A 20,663-nucleotide genomic window follows, 5' to 3' on the forward strand; every position below is an offset into this window, starting at 1 on the left:
AGCTCATGCGTGTTATCCTTTAATGATATTTAAAATTTATTATCGTAAATTACAGGCATTTTTTTGAAAATCAGTTTTAATGGAGTTCAGTTTTCTCTAGAAATAAGTTGAATCACTGGCAAATAGTTTAATGTTCATTTTGTTAGTATATATTGTCATTATAATCTAATACTGTCTTTATTGAAAATGTTACAAGCTTGCTTTTACAATCATGTAACATGAATAATACATTCATGTTTAGAATTTCATTACACAATCACTTTTTTATAAGTTGTTGTTCGTACTGATGATTCAGACCTAGGTAATATATCTGTATCCAAAAATACCCAGATATTTGCTTATTCCTAACAATTAGGGGCTTATAGAAACAAATGATACTTTGTGTTTTCTGTAATATTTCTACTGTTTTTATAATAATTATTTTAATAACAATATACGTTAATAGCAACATGCGTTAATAAGTTTGTTTTACCCTTCTTTGTCAGCTGTTCAGATGAAAGCTAAAGAAAGCACTGATTATTTCTTTAACAAAAAAAAGGGAGCACTGCATTTGTTCTACTTATATTTCTTTTCTAATAAAACATTCAAATATACAAGTACATGTGAGCTACAGTTGAGATTGCACTGGCTGCTATGTTTGACTTACCTACATATTCCAGCAGTGCTTCCCATGAATGTGTATTTTGAATATAAAGTATATGTATTTATTTATTAGTATCTATTAATAAAGTATTTACAGATTCTTTTTTTTAACAGGAAGGAAAAGTCTAATTTGGGATCAGAGTCACTATGTGGAACAAACATTCCTTCTTTTGCTTTTTACTTCTGGCTGTGACCATAAACCAGACAGTATATGGGCAAAACAGAAAGAAAGGAAAGAATGCTTATTCTCTTGTGCAAAAAGATGAAGGTAAAACCATTTTCTTAGAGTTTGTGATTGCCCATGTAGTATGTCTCCTTATTTTTCAGAGTAATTACCTAGTAACTGACAACTTGTGCATGTTTTGTTACCATGCAATTTATTTTGATCTTTGGGCCTGGAAAATACTTGGGAACATTTCACATTTACTTAGCCATACACTCCAGTGTGGTCTATCATTTTCATTAGCACATATAAAATTCTTTTAAGGTAAGTGATAAGAAGCCTATTTTTAGTTTGAATTTGCATGTGGAAAGTGGGTCGTTTGTATACAAAATCAATTAAAATGCTAAAACAATCCCATCAAGATCTAATTTTAATTTTTTTGGCTATAGACTGTCCTTAGTAATACTGGTATGAATTAAACTGAACTAAACTAAATTAAATTATTTGACTTCAGTGGAATTTTTTGGCATTTGCAGTGATGTAATTTAGAGTGGAATTTCTCCTCAGAATTTTTTACTGGGAAGAGGGAGGAGGAGTTGGGGGAATGGTTTGAGGATTGGGAATGTTGCAGAGAATAATCTAAAATCTGTAGTGATTTAACTTTCTTCTTCTATTACAGGTGATATGTGTCTCATTGATATAGTCTTTATCTTGGACAGTTCAGAAAGTGCCAAAAATCAATTATTTGATTTACAGAAAGAATTTGTTCAAAACTTAACTGACAAAATTTTCCAGATGAAGCTAGTAAAATCTCAGAAATATAATGTCAAATTAGCAAGTATGCAGTTCAGTAGCACAGTCAGCATTGATCATCCCTTTACAGCTTGGAAGAATGTGCAGAATTTTAAAGAGAAAACCAGGGCTATGGGCTTCATTGGCCATGGCACTTACTCCTATTATGCAATTTCCAATGCCACTCAACTCTTTAAAACTGAAAGTCGTAAGAGAAGTGTGAAAGTGGCTTTTTTGACAACTGATGGTGTGGATCATCCAAACAGTCCAAATATCCAGGGGATAGCCACAGCAGCCAGGAGTCTTGCAATACACTTTTTTACCATTGGCCTTTCTAAGAAAAATGTCCAAGAAGGAAAATTGCGTTTGATATCCGGTGATTCATCATCTAAACGTATCTTATGCCTGGATGATCAGAACCTGATAGTTGATGTGGCATTGGAACTGGTAAGTAATGCTGATGGGACTCTTATCACCCTTCTATCCATGGCAAATTTCATTTAATTTTGATTGGTTAGTCCTGAATGCAGTGCAGAGGTATGCAGGTGAGCTGGGGGCTGGAACTGACCTCAGGCTTAGAAGTTCAGGAAGTTTCTAAAGATTGGATGTAAGTCCTGCAAGAGTTGGACTCCAGAGTTGGTTGCAGAGCAGGTCAGTAACTATGGGCTCAAGAACTGTCTTAGACTAAGGCTTGAGGCCCGTAAGGTTAAACAGCTTAGTTTAATCATAGCCAAAGCTTGTTCCTCTGCTTCTCGGACTAACAATAAGAACTACACATTCTGCTCCCAGATTGCTCAACTTTTGAATTACACCAAAGATTTAAGAGATCATGAACAAAAGCAGGGAGATCCTGGTCCTGAACAGACACATGAGCAGACTTCTCTTTACAGATCGTATATACTACTGTTCTAAAGTCACTGGAATTACTCAAAAGCTTGTGCTTTGGCCATTGATGCTCAAGAATGTCTGCTGAAGTTAATAGTTGTTTTTTTATTGACTCAAGTGGGATCAGGCTTCCACTGTAGTTATTGATTAAGGGCACTTAGCTCTCTGCCCTTCTAACACAGCATAGAGCACACATAAGAAAAGGTGGGGAATACTCTTTACTTAATTTCTTAGTTTAGAGTGAGACAGATGTGGGCTGGAGTTGATGTTTCTGGCTTCTGAGCCCTAATGTGCAAAGCGTTGGGGTGGCCTAAGTGTTTGCTTTTTAAAATGCTTGAAAGTATTTTTCAGTAAAAGAAGACTTTGCAAGTAATAAATAAAGGTAATTTGGAGGAAGGTAATTCCTAGAAAATGCAATAGCTTTAATTAGGTAATAGTTAATACAGAATATGTGTAATATTTTTGTAGCATTATCCTAAAGGTGGTAAAAAAATTACTTTGGAAAATTTAAAATCCAGAATAGAAAATTGCTAGCTGATATGCATAAAAAGAAATGATTAGGTTGTACAACTAAGCATATGGCTATAGGTCTCACAGATACTGGTAGTGAAAGGCAATTATAAAATATTTTATGTTATTACAAGTTTGTGATTTGTACCTAGGAAGGTATATATAATTACAAAATACAAATTCTTCCCTGAGAGCTCGTAGTATTGTGCTCTTTATTAATGGATGGATTTTTATTAAGTCATTAGATGTATAAATAGACAACTAGCTTTATATTGATATCAATATCAATATAGAGCTATATATTTTTGGTCTAAGAAGATCCAGACATCTTGTATCAGGACACAAGAGAGTCTTTTACCCAGATGTCTCCATTTTGATACCTCTGGGATATCTGCACTAGAGAAGGATACTGAACATTGCAAACTAGCCATTGCAGCCCACCATATCTTTCTTTTTGGCTTGGCATTATACACATTTTATCAATACATTTTGCTGTGAAATGCTGCTGAAAGATCCGCTCAGGATACAGATACTTACCTTCTTAGTCAGGTAAGTAATATCCTATGGAGCACAGGCAAGAAATTTAAGGAAACTTAAAACAGAGAGATCTTGCTCTGCTCAGCTGAACTTGAAGGGACAGGTTATTTTCTAGCTTGTTGCCTGTATTTCTGAGTATAGGATAATACTTTAAAAGTAACTGTTGTTCCCATGAATAAGGCTGATAAAGTTCTTCCCCTATATATTATACTAATAAGGCCTTTTGATCTTTTCATATTCCCCTTTTTAGCCTTAGTCCTTAACATTGTCTGTGTAGCTGTCCCATTATCTCTAGTTTGCTTTCTGTTAATTATGGGTTATACTGAGCAGCCCCCTACTTATACTGGAGAATCCTTCTTCGTATGACTAGTTCCATAGGCTAGTCCTTACCAATGTAAGAAAGGCATTCACTTTCTTTACCATTCACATTGGAAATTCTGTAAACTAGAGAGAATCACAGAATCACAGAATGGCTGAGGTTGGAAGGGACCTCTGGAGATCATCTAGTCCAAGGAGGAAAAGGGCTAAATTAATCAACTGGTAAAAGGAATGTATATGGAAGTAATATTTTTCTTTTCTTTTCAGGAAGCCTTACTTCAGAAGCAGGTAGGCTTTTTTGAGTTATACGTGTTTTTATCATCGAGTACTATATCATTTCTTTTTCTTTTGATGTCCACTTCTCCCATAATGCAACAATACTGCAGGACTGATCAATTTTCCAGCCCCGAGTAGAGGTCCCTATCATGGTTGCTTTTATTTTAGCTTTCATCCATTTCTTCTGTCCCTTCTCTTGATAAATTTACCACTTCTGTTTATTAGTGAGTAATAGCAACAGTAAGCCATAAAGAGCTCTTGTTACCAAAGTGGAATAGGGCTAGCACAACACTTGCAAGTTCATTAGTTGTCTCAGTAGAAGACAATGTCAATATTGTCAAAAAATTATGTATTATTTCATGGTACTGTATACTATGTATATGCTACCTTAAATATTTGTATGTGATAACTGATTTTGTTGTATTATAAATAAAGTTTGGTATTTGAACTCTTTTAGGTTGGGCTATACAGAAGTATAATGTTGATTATGTAAGAAATACATTTTATAAGATCTTTTATTTCCTTGTTATTTTGCTGTTATGCTCGCTAGTATATGGCTAGGCAAAAACGGACATTATGCTTTAAAAATTTTCAAAGATACATTTGAAAATGTTCTCAATATTTCTGTTAACTTTTTAGTGCACGTGGAAGAGCTGTGAGTGTGAAAAGGGAGTAAAAGGAGATAAAGGTGATTCTGTAAGTATGCATTGACTTGAAAAACCTCCAAAAATTGAAGATTAGTCATTGAGATCAGTGTTGCACAGTATTTTAATTGGTTACTCTTTGTGTAAAAGACTTTCTGTAAAAAAACATATCAGCCATGCCTCTACTGCAAACAGAAGTGTTGTATCATAATATATCATTGTGAAATCTCCAGAAAGGCAACTATTCTTATAAGACCTCAAACCCACAGTCCATTATAGTGTACTGGCCTTGGAAAGAATACATCTGTATTATTTTGTTTGAAGCCCAAATTGAAAAGTTATTCTTGAGAGCTAGAGAGGATAGGTCCTTTAGGCAAAGATTTACTTCCACCAGTGGCTCTCATTTGTGTAAGGGGTAAAGGTTCAAAAGATTGAGGGTGACAGCACATGTGAAGAAAGGGCTAAAACTCTGTCTCCAGCACTCTCTTTTCTCTTGTGGCACTTGAGCGCATAACTGTTTCTTAGCACTGGGACTCATACAAAGAGAGTATGTGGCCTCTCTGATCCCTTTGGTATCTTTAGTAGCTCCCCCAGAGACAGTCAAGGTACATACAGAGATTTTTCCCTTTTTCCCTAGTCACTAAGTGGCTGGTTAACCATATGTGTAACAGGTTATGACAGCAAGGCCTACCATTACCCTTGACTCTGGATAATGTGCATCTGGAATTGAAACTCCTCTCTCCAATCTACAATTTAAGATCCAAGCCTTTTAAGCTATTTTTTCCGTAATGATTAGATGTAACCTACTATACAATAAGAAGAAAAGTATACCAACCTTTCTATTCCCCACCCTCATCAACTTCTAAACAAGAGTAATGGTATACTGATTATTGACTTTGGAGCTGCTCAACATTGACAGTAAGCTGTTCTGCACATAGCCACTTTCGAGCAGATGAGAACAAGTAGTAATGGGTATTCTGAAAAACAGGGAGGAGACATTGTGTTGTGTTTTTTGTGACAACTTGCTGGTTAGATTTTCTAATGCTCTATTTTGCTAAAGTTGAAGGTAAACAATGTGTTTACCATTGAACACTGATGAAAAAAAAATCACAGATACTTTATAATACCAGAAGAACCATTCAGCTAAGTGGAAGTAGTTTCACACGTGCCTTGCCTGTATCAGTGTGGATTTCTACCTAAGCTTATTCCAGCATGATTTTGGCCTGCTCCTAAGCTACAGTCTTAAAGAAACTGGAGAAATGTATCCTCACAATGATAAGAACATTTTCCTCCTTTGTTTCAGGGCAGTACTGGTAACAGAGGGGAGAAAGGTGAACCAGGACCAAAAGGAAACAAGGTAAAGTTTAGAAAACAAAAAAGTAAATTTCTGCTTAGTTTTATTGAAACCATAGATGTGAAGATAGCAAAGAAAAGGTATAGCAAAATATGGTTTAAAAGACTGGCCTTTGCTATGAGAGATTTACAGTTAGCTACTTTAGAAGCCAGAGAGAAAAATTTGAAACTAAAATACTACCAAGTTAACCTGCCTATCATTCAAGCTTTTCTCTATCAGCAGAGGTCTCTGAATCTGATGGAAGGCTCATTAAACACAAGGAAGCCTTTTAATAGTGCAAGAATCTCTCATAGAGAGCAGCTTGCAGGGCTGATGACTAAGATTTCAGTCATCTAATAACAGTTCTTGAGATTTCTGTGTTAATGTTTGGCACTGTATGTTCTTGACTGTTGGAAGAATTTTTGTAAATAGGAAAAGCAACTTCTGATCCTTAAAGAGTGTTCTAGGTTTTAGTGCAATAGCAATAAATAAAAGAGCAATACATATTTTAATTGTATTCCTTTGTTTCTAACAGGGTGATGCTCAGAAAGGAGATCACGGAGAAAAAGGTGAAGAGGTACGTGACTGTTACGGTGCTAATTCATATTTGGTTTTCAGATTATCTTCGAGATTCCTGAGGATATCATGTTTCAATTCCACTGAACTGAAAATGTGTTTTCCAATTTTCACACATACACTTTATTTAATTACTGATAGTACCTAAACTAAGTTCTGGTTTACTGAAGCATCTATACTAAGAGAAGCATATTAAAAATTGCTTCAAACTAACCATATGTTTAAGTGTTGGGATGCTATTGACAAAAGGAAATTTTGAAGCTCTATGATGTTGTATTGACTTGTATTATACTTATCCTGAAGATAGAACTGAAGATGTCATCATGAACAACCATCTAGATAGTTTTCAGTGGCTTCTGTCATCTAATATTTCTCAGCTTAGATTCTTCTTGATTCACAGTAGAAAGATTCACACTAGTCCATGCCTGAGATCAATTCAGTTTAAAAATCCAATTTAAAAGGTAGGTTATATGTGCTAAGTGGTTGGCAGACTGCAATATTTACAGCTAAATGTCATAAATACACATTTCTAATTTTGCAGAGAATTATAAGTTGATTCCAGAGAGATATTTTATTTTCATGAAGACTTAAACTTATTAAATGTAGTTCTTTACTATGTTTTTCTTCTGACTTAATTTAAGAGTGCATTACGCCTTTACATTCTCTTTTATGATTTTTCTTTATTTTTGTTGATTTCAAACAGGGAGCTCCCGGTTATAAGGGAGAAAAGGTAAGATTGTAAAAGAATAGAAATAGTCTGAAAACAAATTGTCACTTGGTGACAGTGTACATAAAAGAATGGAAAGAAGGGTCTGTCTTTTCTTCTTGTCATGAGATGCACCTCAGTGCAACCCATTGGATTATTCATGACGGTAAATTCATCATTTATGGTATTGTTCGCTGACTGGCTTTCTGGAATTAAAAGAAAAAGTAAAAGATCATCAAATGTAAATCTAAATATAAAAAGAAAAATGTGAAAGACCAGAAATAAAGCTGCTAGAAGGAAAAAAATCTTAGGGTTGAATAAAAGGATAAGCAGAAAGAATATGAAATTATTTACTACAAACACAAATAGATGGGGCAATCATTAAGTTTAAAAAACTTACCAAAAGGACATTTGCTTTTAAGCTAACAGTTACTTTCAAGGGCTATTGCTTGACCAAAAAATATCTCTAGGTGTTTTAGATAGGCTCTCCAAGAAGCTTCAAAGACTTGCAATATTCTGGAACCCAAATTGGAATTAAAAACATAACCAATACAGAAACAGAGATAATGTCATTTTGACTTTGCTTGATTTGAACACTTATCCTTCCACAAGGATTATTAATGAAAGCAGTACCTCTCTGAATCTTTGTGTTGACAAGAAAAAATGCTTCTGTTAGTTTTATGGAAACATTACCTGGAAATAGGAAAAGTAGATTCATACTTATTTGCTAGTTCATCAGCAGAATGCGTTATTAATTCACTTTCTTCATTCCATTTGCACAGTCTCACAGTTCTTATTCAGGAAAATCTCAGATGTCACAGCAATGAAACTAAAATCTAGAGAGAGAGAGAGGATCTCTGGAGGCAGGGCAACAAGCTGGAAAAATACAGCAAGACTTATATTAAATATGTTATCCTCTTACTATGTAGACTGGAAATTTTGTAGGCATTCTCAGGGAGAAAAAGTATGTATCTTGAGCAGAACTGAAATTCTGCAGACCATGTCTAATGGTGCTACTCTCAGGTCCTCAGAAACTACTAAAGCTCTTGCACTACTGAACTGCTTGCACAGTATTTAATGCCTCTAACGCAATCAAAATGTCTTGTTTAGCTGTTAACTTTCTGATTTCTTATAAAGGGTGAAAGAGGAGAATGTGGATCCCCAGGAATAAAAGGGGAAAGAGTAAGTGCAATTTTTATTTAAACTGTTGCACATGTCAATGAAGATATTAAAAAATATATGACATTCATGAAGATAGCTTGTAAAGATTATTGTAAAATTAGAACATCTTGTAATTCTCTGGTAGTAGGGATATTTTCATTGTAAAAATGCTGTTCATAGAAACTGAAACAACACTTCACTACATTCTTGTTTTGCATTTTGCTGAAGTGTAGTCATATACCTAAAACAAAGGCTGTTCTGGCAAAGGCCAAGTCCTGTTTACAAAGTACTGTCACAGTGTTACACAGAAAAGTTCACCAGATTTTTTTCTTTAAAATGTAAATTTTAAATTTAAGTGTATAAAATTATATGGCATTGGAAACAGGTTCTTATACAACCTGAACAACTTTAAGAAGAAGTCTACCAGCCCATCTATACTGATATGTATTCACACTTCTATTTATTACTCTTCTTCCTGATACAAGTGAATATGCAATCTGGTCCCAGCTACTTGGGTAGTTGTTAGAAGCTGTTCAATCCAGTAAGCCAATAAAAGCGAGGCTGCTGCAGCTCTGTGTCCCCAGGTCCAGCAAGGCTGAGCAAGTATTGCCGATAGGCACACATGCACACATACACACAGTACATATATAGGTTTATAGCTAGCCACACAGATCAACACAAAAGGAAAACACAGCACTCACACAGAACAACAGCAACACCATCATTCTGCTCTCCTCTCTGGCTGATCAGGGTGAAGTTCTGTTGGTGGGAAATACACGCACACATGCGCACACGCACACGTATACATAAAGGCGTCTCATTGTAGAGATGCTTTTTTCATTTCTTTCAACATAAAGGGAGTCACATCTGACTAGTTCAGATATAATATCTACAGTCTAGGTATTGAAAGGTTAGTTTAAGATGATTCCATGGCTGGATTTTACACTCTGAAGCACGCCCTTGGGAAGGACAATGCACTCCTGAATGGGGTAATCATGTATCTTGAGTTCACGTAAGCAGGCTTGTATGGGTACTACAAACCATTAATTTATGATCAGAGTTCTTGTTGTACTACCAGCTAGCTTGCAGTTAATCATTATATCAAAGCATATTTCTTCAGTGTTATCATCCATATTAAGCTTAATTTCATCAAAGGTAAAGCTGAAAAGTTTGTAGTTCCCAGAACACTATCATTTGATGATGAATTTCAGTTAGGAATTAGGAAATCTTTAAATCAGCAATATTTATCACAAAGGAAAAAGAACATTATACTATAATAAAAATCTGAAGACCATGTATACCTTCTGAGATGCTGGGCTTCAAAGTGAGAGCAATTGAATTGCAGAAAAGATTGAAATATTAATAAAGAATTGGAAAGAGTTGCATCTGTCATAGGAATAAAAAAGATCATAACTTCTTTATCCAGGCAATATGTGAGAAATAGCACAAGATTATGTGAAATTTCTATTAAGATAAAAGGAAGCTGTTCAGAAGCTGGCAAAGAACATAATCAAAGCAGCCAAGAAATCTGGATGTAGAAAACATATGCCAGGGCCGCTGGAAATTTGCTTGTTTCATTTCTGTTGAAGACGATGATGAAAAAAATTGACATATGTAGAGGTTCAGAAATTATAATGGATTATGGACTTCAAGAACTTAGTGCACAAGTGAGAAGTACAGTCACAATCAGAATTCCCAGCTTCACACTTACAAATGCAGAAGAACATATAACAAAATGATTCAGTTTTTTTTTTTAATGAAAGAAAACTGAGCCAGTGGAAAAACATCAGAAACATCCCTGTGCTTTCTGGTTTCACTGGTCACACTGACTTCAGCAGAGGTTTTGATGCGGTGAATCTGGGATTCTTTAAAAGCTAATCAAGCTTGAAATTCAAAAAGCTTGTGTTCAGCTTTGAAATCAAAACTGATACCAATTGTGTGTGTATTCTACCAAAGGTAACTATCATCACATCAAAATATTATTATTTGTGCCATGCATTACTTGTGTAACTTTGTATAGGGTCTAGAACTCAGTGGGGTTATATACTTTCTCTGGCAGTTAGCTCTCTGCCTGAGTGTAGAGAATTGTTACAATTTCTAAGTCTGAATCTGTATGGGAAGATAGTGGAGTGTAACTGTGTAGGTGTCACTGTTAAATTCCTCAAGGCTATTAGAGGTTCACAATGTGACATATGCTTTGAAAAATGCAGCATTCTGCTGATGCCTGTATACTTGGAGATATCATTATTTGAGAGAAAAGAATAAGAAAAGCCAGGGAAACTGCTCTATTTGCTGAAAAATAGTTTTCCTTTAGAAACAAATTACAATTGAGTATTAAGTCAACTGGAAGTTAAATCCCGTAGACTGTGCATTCTGGTGACTCAAGAGGTAATAATGCAGCAAAAATATTTGTGAACAATCTACAGTAGCAGTAACTAGTAAGAACTCTTTAAATGAAGAAATGACAGCTAATGAAATAATGAAATATGAAATTTTACCTTTGTGGATACAATTTGTAATGATTTTTTGCAAAGCAGTACTGTGGAGAGAGATTAGACTCTAGAAAATGCTTGAACAGAGATATGAGCCATTACATGTTTTTTGGTTTTCAATATTTTACATGCATGTATTTGCAATTTTGTATTAATCTGATTATTGCATCTATTTTTCCTTAGGGTTTGGAAGGTCCTTTTGGGCCTAGGGGATCTCAGGGACCTCAGGTAAGGGAACTGAAAGTTAGCACATAAAAAGAAGGCACACTATTTTCTGTAGGTTTGTTCTACAGACAACTTGTGAACTTTGTGCAGAGCAGCACGTTTGGTAAAAGCAGCAGAGTCTGGCAAATCTTTGTCTTTAAAAAATAGCTTTTAAAGAAAAATTCTTGGCTGCTGCTGCTTAAGGCTATTCAGAGATCTGTGGCCCACTGAGGGTCTCCAACTGTAGAGCTCTCAACTTATCCTTGCAGTAAAATTGTGCTGAATCATACTCCTACTTCCTACATCTCTCTTATATTACATGGCAGCTTTCCCTGTACCTCTGAAGTTGGACACACTCCTCCTGAAATTTAAGGCAGCCAGAGAGACTGAAATTTGTTGCACAGACTAAAATCTGACATGATTATTTGAAAGCCTGGGAAATGAGTCAGAGAAAGTTCCAGTCCTGGTAGGAGCAAAACTTATTACCTGTTCCAGATCAGTTATTGTTTATTTTCAGTAAGCTATGTGGGGGTCCATATCTTGCTCTTCTCTATTATACAGTTGCTGAAAAGGGTTACTGCTGTCTTTGTGTGTCTTATAACTTCCATAATTCCTCTAAAAAAATTGATGATAGACACCTAAAAAGAGCTGCTTTATGTAGCAGAGATCTCAAGAACTTACAATGGTCTCCTACTAGATCCATAGGTCATGTGGAATGAAGACCGACAGCACTTGCCCATTCATTTCTCTACTGAGTGTATTTTTGGATTGGATGAATGAAAACATAATGGGGGGGCATAATAAATTAACGGGAATTTATTCTGTGTTACTAAGATGTGAACATTTAGTCCTAAATACCATATTCAGTATTTTAAAATTAAGTTCTTCAGCTTTATTTTCACTTAGCAGTGGAGATGCAATAATGCTACATAGTTATTATATTAATTATATATATTATATATATAATATATATATAAAAAAATAGTTATTAATTATTTTGTGCCCCAGTAATTCTGTTTCTGTCCAGTAAGCAACTAGTAAAGACGTGGTCCCTGCCCAAAAAGGTGTCACTTAGTTAATCCTGTTTATTAGGAAATAGAAAACCTAGCATCTAAGAGATTTTTGACCAATCTTCAAAGGAATTAATATGACAAATTAGATCACCAGCACTTCTCTACATCAATTCGATTCACCATGCATTATATGTTCAGTTTTGCACACTTTTTAAAATACCAGCTGCTGTTGCAAATCAAGCCATCTCTAAATTCTTGTACAGTGATATAACCTGGCTATATTAAGGCAAAATCAAATTTAAGTAAATAACCTCCTCCTTTTCATATTCAGCATCATTACAGTTACTTCTACAGTATTCCAGTTTCAAGCTTAGTGTTACATATTGTCATATAGTACAATGATCTACATTCAGCTTAGGTTTGAAAGGCTCATTACACAAAATATCATAACTGTTGTAGAACAGAAACAGATGAATGTTCCACCCTAACAGAGAACTAATCCAAAGATTACAAGGATTTACTGTAGTTCTGAACTCTGAGAACTAAATAATTACCATGGGAACTATAACCCCCTCAATGACTAAAAGGAACATAGCATACAATGAACTTCAGAGTGATTTGTCTTAATTTACATATTTATTCTATGCTGTGGCATCCTGCCTGAAGCACATTTCCTTTTTACTGTTGGGGCATTTGTCCATCTCACATCATGATCATTTCTTTTTTCCTTGTGAAGAATAGCTTAAAGAAGAATGTGATTTTTCAAAGCCTCTTTTGGAAATGCTTTTTTAATACTAAGAGGTTTAAAAAATTATTTTGTTTCTTTATGTGACCCTGAGATATTAACAGAATAGATTAGAATTTGCTCCTCTTGAAACAAACAGAAATTCAAGATTCCTTGTAGTAAATGGTAGCCAGCATAAGCCCATTAAACAAGGAATAAAACCATATAACTGTTTTTGCACGTTATACCACTTGGGGCACCGCCATACTCTTATAGCATAACTAGCTATTTCCAAGGTTATAAAGTTATGATTTGAACTTAAGTATATTTTGGAAGACTAATTTAGTTTTGTTCACTGTCTGCCACTCTGATATTTGGTTTATGATCTATATAACTGTTACTTAGATATATGGTTATGTATTTGCATGCTTTGTGCAGAAACTGGTTACTTAGATGTATGGTTGCATTTTTGCATGCTTTGTGCAAAAACTGGAATTGTTGTTTAGGAAAAGCAAGAATACTAAATAGTTTTTTCCTGACTTGCACATCATGGAAAATACAAAATCACAGATATTCCAAAATTTTTACATTTGTTTTTAGGCCTAAATGCAGTATTCTGGAGGACTTACTATAGCTATTAATAATTGTAGCTGAAATGGATCATTTTTGTTTCTCTTTGGATAGTCATTTGTTACAGGTTTTCCTGCAGTTTATCACCTTGCAGATTTAGCAAAGGGAGTGAAGAACACATTGTGAGCACATTTTTATGTCATCAGTGAAACTGATAAATTTAGATTTGTGCCTGTTTCTTTGTCTTTTTATAAGCATAAATTTATCCATACTTGCCCCAGCTTTTTTACTACAATAAAATGTAATTTCATGGTATAATTCTTTTTACTGCTCATGACCTTTTTCCTCTAGTCATCTAAAAAAGCTTCATGAGGCTTCCCCTTTCTTTTCATTATCAGCTCTGTTAGCACTAGTTTCAATCATATTTAACAGTATAACCCAGCTGGGCAAATGCTAGCAGGCTATTCACTAATTCCCAAGGTAGTGCTCTGCTTGAGGGTTTCAGTGAGAGATAAGAACCCTGGACGTTTATGTAATCTGTTTTTCCTGTGATATCATTTGTCTTCCTAATTACCAGATCTACTTCTTTCTTGCTGTCGTAGCAGCCACAAACTGATGAAGGGGCATCCTCCTATGTCACCACTCCGGATAGAGTACCTTACCTGTTCTGTCTCTCCCAAAGAGCCATTAACAGTTTCCTTATGTGCCAGGACACAGTGGTTATAGTAACAATTGTTCTGAGAATTCTAAAAAATGAAGAATTTGTCAGGGGATTAAAATTAATCTCAGCTCATGAGCAGAGAATAAGATTTAAGAGAAGTGATTTCTTTTAAAGGGAGCTGCATAGTCAGGCCATGATGGCTTAGTTAATTTACTTGGGCAGGGAATTCTTTGCAGAAGGGTTAGTATGAAAGTATGGCAGTCAGGAGTAGGAGAAAACGGGAACAGAAGGCTTCAGATAAAACTGTTGCAATTTACATGGAGTAATAAGATACCCTAACTGCCAGCATGGGTTATTAACTATTAACAGTACAGGACTATGCACTGGGTGCCTTTTCAGGATATGCTACAGAAAATTCTTGTCCTTAAGAGCTTAGCATAGTGCTGCATTTTACTGTATCCTGTTCAGGCCTTATTCAAAAGAAACTTTACATGCATCTTCAAAGGAAACTAATTTTATGCTTTGACTTTTGTGTAGGGAGTCAGTGGACCTCCAGGTGACCCAGGCCCAAAAGGCATTCAAGGAAGCAAGGTAAGATGTAATTATATATGTGCAGGTGCTGTATATGTGTAGAAGTTACATAGGGAGAGATCATGGAGAAAATCTGGGTGTAATCCTCAAGGATCTGGATAGCATACTATCCTTTTTCCTCAGTAATTTTTTGTTAGCAGTTTCTTTTGCATGGCAATAGCATACTTCAAATGCTTGATGCACAATAGTGTCATAATGTTATGAAGATGTATTGTTGGCAGCAAACAGTCTATATTCCATCTAAGTCTCTCAGCCTGGCCATCAGAGCTCTGGAGAGCACTTTATGGGGCCACAGTAAAGTGCTAGCTGGGATCTGCATAGAGCTGCAGCAACTTAGTTTGGAATTTAAGTGATCTGAAGATGCCTTGTTGCTTCTGTTGTCATTTGGGAAGTTTGTTGCTAAAATATTTTTGACTAAAATGCCTTGGGTTAAGCACTGAAGATTAGTTTAGAATCTTGAGAATGATTTTTGAATTTCCTGTTTACTGCAAAAACTGAGAATGACTTTAAAATTGGTACAGGTATAAGATTTGGTGAAGATTAATGCATCAGTTATATTTGAAATAGATCATTTAGAGAGAATGACTACAGCTTGTCAAGCAAAATCAATTGGATGAAGTATCTGATTAATTCAAGCAGTCTCCCAATTTGCCAGCCTTTGGCAAATAGCTATATGTGAATGCAGCTATCTTGCCTGTGGGACACCTGTTAACATCATTGTTTTGTGCAGAAAGATCTTTCATGTATCAGTTTGAAAATGTAGGGTCTAATGATAACGTCAGTTTACCACAGTTTTTTTGATAGCCTTATTAATACAGTGCCTTATCTAAGTTATACAAGGCAACTAAAATCACATAAAACTATTTATTTGCCAAAGATGCAATATGTAAACATTCGTGTTTTGTTTCTTAGACAACAAGTTCATCTAAAGATTCACAGAAATAATTTTAGATGTAGGAAGTATTTATGGTAGAAATTTTGGAATGCTGGCATCCATCATGATTTTCCTCTTCCTGACAAGTGCTTTTTCATATTTCCTGTTTGTTCATCTTTTCAACAAAATGCTTGATTAGGAAAGCTATTACAGATTATTTCAGAAGTGAGGGGAAAAAAAGAGGATGATGGGTCTGAAAGAAGCTATTCATCAATGTAGTAGAAAAATCATGCCTCTCTCTAATTTCAGTACAGCAAATGACAGTATTTTTTTTAATCTGCCATTTCACACCGACAAATCCAAGATAGCTCTGCCAGATACTTTTATTATATACTAAATCATATTTACTGAATGTTTTATGTCCTCCTGTCAGTCTCTTCATACACTTTCATGTTTGTAAAATACATGCATGTCTGTGTATACATATTTCATTTACCTGGGTACAATATTTATTGCCTTTTGTTATACCTCAGGATCAGATTTTCAGTATAAAAGAAAAAAATGTGTTTCTTCTTTCCCAACTTCCAGCTCTGCCACTTGCAGCCTAAAAGACAGTCAAGATTTTTCCAGGCTCAGGCATCTAACATAATAAAAATATTGCCAGACAAGTGTAACTAATACACTTAGGTAATTATACTTAGAGCTGAAGAGTATAGAAGAAACAGACATATGTTTAGAGGTTCTCTCTTGTCCATACCTAGTGCCAAAGCTAAGCTTTGCATTTCTGCAAGGCTGAACATATTTGAGATGAGTGAAAAAATTTTTAATGATCAGCACAGATAATCAGTAGTTGTTTACAGTTTAATAAGCACCCATTCAGCTAGTAAAGGTCAAGGCCTTTTTTGGTTCAAACACGTAGCAATCTTTCCGATATCTTTTGTCCTTACAGAAAGATTATTCAACTGCTCTTTTAAAATTAGTTTTCATGACATGTCATACAATGTATCTGAAAAGTAGCAGCTATTTATAACTGTCTTGGATAAAATAAATAAGTCTGTTCTTAGTGCAGTTCCATATACTGTGGCCTTTCCATGCTATTACTTACTGCTTATTGAGCTGAACTAGTGACCTCACCCTGGTTTAGCAGAGCTAAAGGAAGTTTCATGGCATTAGTATCAATATGACATAATGCAGAACACCACCACTGAACATTTTTATTCATTATTAGTGGGCCATTTTGAGTTTGGAAAGACGATATTCAGTTCCTCAGAATATAAGCTCCAGACCTCCAGACTCCTACAGATCTTTTTGGTCTCTACATTCACTTGTATGTCTCACCAATTCATTTAATCTCACACCTCTATGGTACAGTGTCATATCCTCTCTCTTGCTTTGCAGTGCCAGGTGGCAGACCCAGCTGTGGGTCTGAGCAATGTCTTTTATGTGCTGTTCATATGCATCTGATTCTGGGGGCCACCAAGCAGGAGAGTGGTTTTGACACTGCATGGCATCGAGACGGTGCGCTATGAAGTGGAACCTTGCCTTTCAAAACATGCTTAGAAACAGAAGGCTAGTTGGCAACCAGTCCCCCATCATGGATTAGAAAGTCCCAATCATCTGTCATCATATGATCTGTCAGGACTCTGTCTTGGGCATCCAAGAAGTTGTTTGAGAAGTGTTGTAACTAAATACTTAAGTACTGACTTTAAGTACTTCTATTTTCCCTTTCTTGTAAAACATTTCTGAAAAATGTTTAAATATTATTTCTTTTTGTTAAGTATTAGGCTAGATTGTTGTTAAATAATGATTAGGAGCACAAACATATTTAACAAAATATTAGTTATCCCTGATATTGTTATAGAAAATCAAAGGTTTACGTTAGTAAAACAAGATGTGGAGCTAAAATCCTTTATTGTTAAAAAGCAAAGCAACTTCCACTTGATTACTTTGATTTGCCTTGTCCGAAGCAGGGTAACATCATTCAAGAAATTACTTCAAAGAAATTTTCATACCTTACTTTAGCTGTTATTCATGTGCATTTTCTTATTCACTCTTAAGCCATTGGCTAATATATTAGAGTACAATTCTTACTGACTGGACAGTACGCTACTTAAATCCCTTTTTATTACCAAGCCTAATCATATTGCCAGTGATCAGCTCAATCATTCTCAAGGTCCCATTGCCTGCATTGACCAGCTTTCCATTCTACAAGAGGAATTTAAGCATTCTGTCATAGAGCTTTGGCTCATCTGTTTTAGGAACTACTTTAAGCTTTACTTAAAATGGGTAGTAACAACTGAACGGAGTTACCTGTTCCTCTTTGCTGAATGTCTTGGTGCCTGTAAGCACCAATTTCCTCAGTGTTGCCTTAATAGTAAAATCAATTTCTCTTAGGATGCCTAAAAATGAGATTGATGGAACATACTTATTGCATGCCTGGCTTACTGTAGTTTCAAACATCCATGAAACACCTGGCTACTCTTCTTATTTTCCAAACAGAATGTACTGTGCTGACAAATCCCTTTAAAATGAAACCAGGCTAACCTCAAACAAGCTTCATTCCCCCAAAAGTCATCTTTCACTGATGACCTAGCTATGGCCATCAGTCATTTTTAAAAGAAAGGCTTAATCTTTCTATGTACAACATGTACTTACCCTATTCTGTGCATTCCCTCCATCTGTTTTCTCAAATATAAGATACTACTGATACTGAGAAAGCTTCTCCCATTAACTGTCAAACCTCAAAGGTGAAACCCAATTGAAGGCAAAATCTTTCTAGAAGGATGTTAAATTTACAAAAATAAAAATTTAGCCAAAGTCTACATTGTCTTCTATCTCTCACTAGCTTTAAATGCCAAGAAAAGAATGCCATTCACAGCTGTGCTTTATATCTCCTTGGAAGTTTACTAAGGCCCATTCACTTTAAGGCATTCTTCAGCTTTGTCAACCACAACATGTTATGTGCATTGTAACATGAAGCAAAAACTTAAATCAAAGCATACCACATACCTCATTCAGCTATAAAACATTTAAGGAAAATTTTAAAAACTCAATGGGAAAAGCTTTTGCATTCTTTTGAAGTTATCACACACAATTAATTGAATTTGCAGAACATTAATTTATAACCCTGGTTCTAAAGGAGAGCCACTTGGCTCTTTGTCAAACTGTAGCTTGTAGGAGGAAGGGACTCAGATTTTGTGTTTCTTGTCTCATTAAGAAAGCATAGACGGCCTACTATATAATTGTGTCCGCTGATACAAACAACAGTCTCCCAAAAAACAGACGGGAAGATGTCACTTAGAGAAAAAGTAAAAGGGTTACATACAGAAAGTCAGCAAAGAGAACAGCCATGCCATGCTTGCTTCTACTTCAGCAAAATCTTGTATTCCTGGCTAGATTGCCATGAACTGCTCGGATAGCTTGATAATAGGTGGTATGTTGATTAAATTAGTAATGGTTCCTTTTACTAGGATTGCTTCTCACAGATCACACTAAAATTATTACAGGAAGTCACAGGCTTTCTTAAGTAGAAACAGTAAAAAAACGTTCTAACTGGCTACTGAATTTACTTTTGTCAGATTTATATTACCACATATATTATGTGGTTATACTCTTATTAGAGACAACTTTGCCACTCAATAGTAATAAAAAACAGCTCTGGGGAAAAAATAAACATTCTAGCACAAAAAGCTTCATACATTTTGGTTTCCTCTCTAAAAAGGAAATAGGAATACTGTGATTTTTCAGGAAAACAGAGGAGTTCCAGGAATGAACATATATGCAATGCCCTTTATTTTTTGTATTTTAGACCTAATTTTTTCTGCTTACAGTTTTACAAAGCTAAAGTACCTTATGAGGGTCAACAATGTAAAACATGCATATCCACTTTCCCCTAGTATTCCTGGATAAAAATGAATTTGGAACATGCATAAATCTGTTATCAAAACTTTTATTCACTTATTCACAAATGCTAGCTTGACTACTATCTAATTTTTTAATACAACAATACAAGGTAAATAGAACAATACAAAGTAAGTGTATAGTAAGTGTATAGAACAATACAAAGTAAGGTTCAGTAAGAATGTTTATATTCAAGGTAATTTTAAAATCTATTAATGAGACTAAATACTCATACGTATTGGTGGATAATATACAAACAGAAAAATATGGATCTTGATTATACAATCGAGACATAAAATCAGGAACTGGGCATGATCCGTGTGACTGAGGTAACCAGTCATAAAGGAAGTTATGAATAGAAAGTACTTATAATTACCACTTCAGAAATGACATTAGGTTTATTTCTTCAAATTCTTAGACCAGCTACTCAAAATAAAGAACACATTTCTAGAAACCAAGATATATTCATAGAAAGATTGAAAACAATACATTCTTAAAGGCCACTGCTCTAGCTAGGGCCTCTCTGGAAAATTTCTTATGCATAGTAAGATTTTGATTTATGGTCTAAAGTTGTATGAACAGCTATATATTCAAATTTTTAAGGAAACAGTTAAGTTTGAATATGAGTATTCAAAGCAGTTATTCCCATAAAAGCATCTTGGGATAATCCTCCTATGAAAAATTAATCCTTGCATATTTCCCTAAAAATGTGTCCCAAAATGAACTGCTAAGGGATGCTGCTACTTCTCTCATGACTTATGAATTCTTTCCTTACTTATCTGACAAGTTACATCTTTCCCAGGAGATAGAAAAATCCAGTTTCCCTATAAGGAAGTATAGTTCCTATGCACTACAGCTAGCTTAAAAATACAAAATATCAATAATATCTATCAAAATGTCTGTACCAGTTGTTGCTGCTAATGCTTACCTTAAAAAGAAAAATATTATATTTGTGACGTTAGTAATTACCATAGCTTCCTGTGAAATATCTAGCCTTTCTGTTCCTTACATTATGTATGAGCTTTCTTAAAAGTAGGTGTTTATATTGGCACTAACTGGTACTCATCATAACTTAAGCTATTTTGGAGGGA

General features: G+C 35.0%; 1 protein-coding gene across 2 annotated transcripts in view; it reads left to right on the forward strand.

The window, feature by feature from the left end:
• The window catches only part of COL28A1 (collagen type XXVIII alpha 1 chain), a 100,824-nt gene that overhangs the window by 26,306 nt on the left and 53,855 nt on the right, over positions 1-20,663 (forward strand). For both annotated transcript variants that reach the window (XM_064506376.1, XM_064506375.1), the window contains 10 exons: positions 757-910; positions 1,485-2,044; positions 4,115-4,135; positions 4,763-4,819; positions 6,071-6,124; positions 6,636-6,677; positions 7,380-7,406; positions 8,520-8,564; positions 11,219-11,263; positions 14,745-14,798. In XM_064506376.1, the coding sequence (XP_064362446.1) occupies positions 790-910; positions 1,485-2,044; positions 4,115-4,135; positions 4,763-4,819; positions 6,071-6,124; positions 6,636-6,677; positions 7,380-7,406; positions 8,520-8,564; positions 11,219-11,263; positions 14,745-14,798 (1,026 nt within the window). In that variant the 5' untranslated portion in view covers positions 757-789. The remainder of the gene's footprint in view (positions 1-756; positions 911-1,484; positions 2,045-4,114; positions 4,136-4,762; positions 4,820-6,070; positions 6,125-6,635; positions 6,678-7,379; positions 7,407-8,519; positions 8,565-11,218; positions 11,264-14,744; positions 14,799-20,663) is intronic.

This window comes from Dromaius novaehollandiae, chromosome 2, assembly GCF_036370855.1.
Source record: "Dromaius novaehollandiae isolate bDroNov1 chromosome 2, bDroNov1.hap1, whole genome shotgun sequence".
In the NCBI taxonomy this organism is placed as follows: domain Eukaryota; kingdom Metazoa; phylum Chordata; class Aves; order Casuariiformes; family Dromaiidae; genus Dromaius; species Dromaius novaehollandiae.